Genomic DNA, 6,000 nt, shown 5'->3' on the forward strand with positions numbered 1-6,000 from the left:
TCCCCCACATTGGCTAGAATGGACAAGAATCTCAGGAATAGAGAAATTGAAATCACTCAGCATCTGCCATGTGCCAGGCACTATACTGTCCTTATTACTGAACAATGAAAAGAATGAAAATGGCCCCTTTCCACCAGGATCATATGCTGTAACATCTACTAGGTGATGCAGAGAAACAGCAGTAGCAACTCAGGGAATTAGGAAAGGCTTCTTGTAGAAGGTAGTGCTTAAGCTGAGCCTTGAAGGAAACTTGGGTTTCTCAGAAATGGCATTGAAGAGGCATTAGGTCAAGATGATGAAATAGGAGTTGCCTTTGAGGCATGGCAAGAAAGACCATTCTGCTTAGATCATAAGAGTTTATGAAGGGGAAGAACATGGAAAACCAGAAAAGTTGGTTGCTGCCAGGTTAGGAATAACTTTAAATGTCCCAGCACAGGGAGTATATGTTTGTTCCTAGATGTGTTAGTGAACCATTGGGGTCTATCAAATGGGGAGTTAGCATGGTCCATGTAGGAAAATAACTAGCAGTTGTGCAGATAATATAGTTATCCCTTCCACATCACAGGGGTTAGGGGTGCAACACCCCCATGATCCAGAAAAATCAATGTAGTTTTTTGCAGACCCCCCACCTGTACTAGAGAAGTCTAAATTGTAGCATTAAAAGATAAAATACGTTGATATTATACAATGCTATACATATATGCTAGGAATGTCTGAGTTTCTAATCTTTTTCTGTGTCATCTGCTAACCTCTGCATGTCATCTGCAGATTTTGCAAAACTCCCCAAAATTCCCATTTAATTTCTTAAGCTGACCATATGTACAAATATGTATTTGATATATCAAAGCCACGATGGGCAAAGTAATCAATTTACTAAATGTCTTAACTGATATTGAATATGAGTATGTCAGAAATATAACATCAAGTACAGACCAAGTCACGTAATGTGATATAATACATTAATGATAGTGTTGCCTTTTGAGATAAAACTTAGCCAAAAATTGCTGTGGTGGTGTTCTCGTAATCTCCTTCCAGGTATTCTTGCATGAGTCTGTCATTTCTGCATTTTAAAAGCTTTATGGGAAATTGGATTTATTACAGTTTAATCAGTCCAAGCTCAAGAAAATACCTCAGTTGTAGGTAAAAATGTGTTCTAACTCTTAATGCATCATATTGTTCAACCATGAGAATGACTGATTAAGGAGAATACTTGGTACTTATCCTTTCATAAAAGTTGAGGATCATTTATATAAGGAATCTGCATATTTAAGGTCTTGGTAGCATGTGTCTTATAAAATTTCAGCTACTGACTCTTTATTGTTATTTGTCATGGACTCCTTTGGCCCTGGGGTAAAGTCTATAGATCCCTTGTTATTAAAATGTTTTTCAGGGTATAAGATACCTAAGATTTCAAAGGAAGGTGATTATGTTGAGACAGTGTTATTAAAAAGAAATGTAAGATTTGTTAAGTTCACAGTCCTCAGGTTAAATTACACTGTTACTGTAGAACAAAAATCTACTGTATATAAAATACATCATCTTTGGTTTCTTTTAAGTAGCCTTTGGTTTTTATGTTGGGTTTAAGGGTTTGTTATTCCTTGATCTTTTGTACATTTATCTAACTGGTTCTATTTTATTGAGTAATTCCATTATATCACTATGATGAGAAGTCAGTTCAAAAGGGACTTGATTTTATGAACACAGGTAATTAAAATGATACTTTGTACTTTAGTTTATCTAAATGCTTTAAAATAATGTTATACTCAAGAGTGTAATGTGTGGCTAGATTTTTAGAGATTTTGATTAGTTTTTTGAGAAGAACACCATCACTACCATGTACAGGCTTTGCATCAAAGGAGGAAATCCTCTGAACTCTGTAATTAGAAGAAAGAGTAGCAGCTTCTTTGAGTTCAGAAAATATAGTCAAACTTCTCATTAAATGTGTGGCCTTAACAAAATATGCCAGGTTTTCAAATAGATAAATCAACTATTGAAACATTGACTAGTTAAAAGTATACTTTCCAGTCAGAAGGAACTTATTGTATGTCCTATAATCACTGATGATTTAATGTTGTTCAACTGCTTATTCATTGTTGTCTTAGAAATGATTTGGTTTTGTACTTGATAAAGGTAAGACTGCTAGGGGCTATTTGGATCAGATAGTGGAAAATGTCGCCCCTAGGATCTATATAAAAGGCAGGTATTTTCAAAAGTTAATCTTTGGTTTGGATTTTCTGAGGGGTATATTTCTTAGTTTGAATCACTCCCACCCAATCCTCCATTTCATTTCATATCAGAAATAACTTTTCTTTCCCTTAGGCAAATGAGATGTTATTCAGTGGAAGGAAGTTGACTGCGCAGGAGGCTTGTGCCAAAGGACTGGTCTCCCAAGTGTTTTGGCCGGGGACATTCACACAGGAAGTAATGGTTCGAATTAAGGAACTTGTCACGTGTAATTCAGTTGTAAGTTTGTTTTCTTGCATATAATATTTTACTCTTGGGACTTATGGCACTTGTCCTCAAAAGAGCTCCAAACCCTATTTCAAAAACTTGAAAAACAATTAACACCTCCTAAATACTCTAGCTTTTCTGAAGGGGGTAAAAATGTACTTTCAATAAGTGCACCATGACTTTTACTGCTTGATATGCAGCACTTTTCAACTACAGTCTCACCCTGATTTTGATGCCTTATGACTCTCATTATCAGAGGCTGTGCAGAGCCATTGACTGCTTGTCTGTTATCAAAGCCCCAGCCTGGCAAAGTTCAGAGAAGCTTGTGACCAGGTTGGCTCCAGGATGAATAATTTTTTAGTAACAGCAATTCTCAAAGACCATCTGATTCTTAGAAGGTTTGTAAACTGTGTCTATATTGAAGTGCCTTAAAGTACACAAAACAACAATTGCATTCCACATTTAAAACTAGAATTTCAGTCACCATAACCTGAAACTCACACTTTATAGTATTTTGTTCTAATCAGTATTTCTCTCGCTATTTGAGAATATATTTAAATTTCCTTTCATCATTTGAGAAAGAAACAGGAACTTTGGAATTTGTGAAAATGGAAACTAGCAAAGGGACAGTAAAAATGTTTTCTCATGAATCCTCACATATATATCTCTGGGTGAAGGGTAAAAAAGACTGGGTTCATTTTCTAGATGAAAAAAACAAGCTACAAAGTGAATGAGCAATAAAACCTATAGTAATATCTAGTCTTCCTTGTTAGCACTCCAACTTTTGGCCCAGCCTCTAAAGCATTCCAGAGTGGCACCTTTGTATAAATTACTGTCACATCTAGTACTTTGAAATCATTTTATCAAATGAGACTGCCCTTCACCATCTTCAAGTATAAGAATGTTGCACACAGATTCATATTTTAATATTTCCTGACCTGCTTATAAATTTTAAAATTATATTAAATAGCACATTCTTTTAACAGCAAAATGAGTTCCAATCAGAGAACAAGATAAAATTATTTTTTACCTAAATCTCAAGACATTTGTATCACATAATCATTTGAAAAAAAGACATGAATTATCAAGACCCCTTCCTAAGACACATGAGAATCCATCCTATTTCTAAAGACTGTGAAAGAGACACTTGGGAAATAGACAGGAACTTGGACTTTTCATCACTTGGATTGTTCAGTAGAGAATGTGTGGTCCAAAGATTGCAGGACCTTATTTATTCATTGAGCAGTATGCAAGTCACACTATTCAGAATTTAAAAGGTTTCATTTCAGTCCAGAATAAACACCATTATACTTGAGATTTGTGTTCATTTTTCTAGCATGATATAGGTTTTTTGTAGACAGAACCATACTGGGAACCTAAAATGGTTTTTTGATAGTTTGATAGCCATCTTGAAACTGATATTATTTCTCATGTTTATAATATAAAAATATGAAATTTCTATTCTATTTTGCCATTTGTCTGCATGCGTCATGAAGAATTTTCCTAAGTACTTTTCTCACCTGATTGATGATCCTTCTTTATGTTGCTTACTATCTGGTCCATATCAGTTCAGGGAATTAAGCAATAATGCATTTGTTCTTGCCCATTACTAATTGATTGTTATTCTTTGACCTAGGTACTTGAAGAATCCAAAGCTCTTGTGCGCAGTATCATGAAGGTGGATTTAGAACAAGCAAATGAAAAGGAATGTGACGTTTTGAAGAAAATCTGGGGCTCTGCCCAAGGAATGGACTCCATGTTGAAATACTTGCAGAGGAAAATTGATGAATTTTGATTGACATATGACACTGGAATTGTGCTTAGTGGGACATCATTGGCTCAGCGATGCCATAATTCATTTAAAAATCCAGAAACAAGTTTACTCATAACTAAAAAAGCTTGGAAATAAGACTGGAGAAGTTCAAGCTTTTACCATCAAGGAGTATTTTAAAGTACTGTATCCTTTAAAAGAAAAAGGGCAAACAAAGCGCCTTTATTCCCAATATAGTTATTTTATACAAAATAAATGTACACACACAATCTGAAAAGTTATAATGTTGAGCACCAGAACAGTTCTTTGAATCTCTAATTTTGTTATCTTTGGCTAGTACTGTATAAAGAAGAAAAGGATTGAATGGTGTTTGTTGTTTTCTGGGTGGCAGGAAAGTCTAGAATAATGTTTGTTTTCCTCATTTTTTTCTCCTAGAATACAGAGTCAGAACAGGTATGAGCCAGTCCCCCTTTCCTCACTTGCCCATTCGCTAAGTCAATAAAATCAGAGATGTTGACTGAGTTTGTTTCCAAGAAGGTGCAAATACCTCAGAGGATGGAATTTGTAAATCAAAATAAGTCTTAGGTTTTAGTTTATACCCCTCTAATGAGAAGTCAAGTGATGAACATATCTCTAAAATTGAATGTGTGCTCAGGATTGATACTCAGTAAGCCCTGTTTTTGAAGACATGTCCAATTCTTACCCAGTTAGCATGAAGAAACCACTGTCTCTAGAAGAAAGCTTGTTTTGCAGTATTAGTGAATCACTGAATATCTAAGTTCTAAGTTAGTCTTAGTGGGTTTTAAAAGTCATTCGTTGTCCTGACTTTTTTGAAGAATAACTACATGAGTGCTTCTCATTCTGGGTGAGAATCCTACTTTATATACAGTTTTGTTTTTCTATTTGCAGTTTTAATTGATGTATTACACCAAAAAAAAAACCATTTTATGTTCATAAAGTGTAATTTTTAGGTTCACTTAGAATATATTTTATTTAATAAGTTAAAATTCTTTTGGCACACTATTAAATACAGAAACTCCTTTCAAAAAAACTACCTTATATTAGACATGTAATGCTTTTTATGTATACACTATATACTGTATACAGTATGGTGTACAAGAGTGCCCTGTGTAAATAGACATATTTGCATTCCTTGCAGGAGTGGTTACTGATTCCTGACTACAGATGCCTATTATAAGTTGGGCACCTGTGCTTGCAACGTATTGAATGTATGAAGAATGAAATAAAATCAACCTTATTTTTGTACAGTTTTGAAGTTTGTACTTGGAACTGACCACCTCCCCTTCCTTGTGGAGAGCTGTACAGTGTGTAAATCTGCCTTTACCTTGGATTGGTACAGTATTTTTGCATCTGTGGGACCTACTTTTTTTGTTCAGTAGTTGAACTATATATAAACTGTACAATCTGTAAAGTTTTTATAGAATAAATATTCAGCTGTGAAAACTGGTTAAAATAAAACTAATATTTCTTAACACATTCTAAATTTCTCTGCTATAGTCCAATTTTTTTGTTTTTATTTTTATTTCAAGGGTTCTGTGGTCAGTTCTTAATCCTTTTAGTAGCTTTTCTGGGTGTGGGATTTTAGATTCAAGAAGAATGTCTTTGTGTTCTTAAGTATAGCTTCTATGAAAAATCTAAAAAATTAAAGGACCTAGTAAAAGAACTTCTGAAATCTATTAAGATTTTTCTTGAAACCTGGTTTTAGAAGGAGAATTGTACTTCCCCTGTGGTGTCAAACAGAATACTTTTGAATTCAT

General features: G+C 34.4%; 1 protein-coding gene across 7 annotated transcripts in view; it reads left to right on the forward strand.

Moving 5' to 3' along the window:
• CDYL (chromodomain Y like) overlaps positions 1-5,726 on the forward strand; it is a 175,078-nt gene extending 169,352 nt beyond the window's left edge. For all 7 annotated transcript variants that reach the window (XM_072603716.1, XM_072603714.1, XM_072603712.1 and 4 more), the window contains 2 exons: positions 2,320-2,463; positions 4,088-5,726. In XM_072603716.1, coding sequence (XP_072459817.1) covers positions 2,320-2,463; positions 4,088-4,246 — 303 coding nt within the window. In that variant the 3' untranslated portion in view covers positions 4,247-5,726. The remainder of the gene's footprint in view (positions 1-2,319; positions 2,464-4,087) is intronic.
• Positions 5,727-6,000: the final 274 nt, after the last annotated feature.

This window comes from Notamacropus eugenii, chromosome 4 (assembly GCF_028372415.1).
Source record: "Notamacropus eugenii isolate mMacEug1 chromosome 4, mMacEug1.pri_v2, whole genome shotgun sequence".
In the NCBI taxonomy this organism is placed as follows: Eukaryota; Metazoa; Chordata; class Mammalia; order Diprotodontia; family Macropodidae; genus Notamacropus; species Notamacropus eugenii.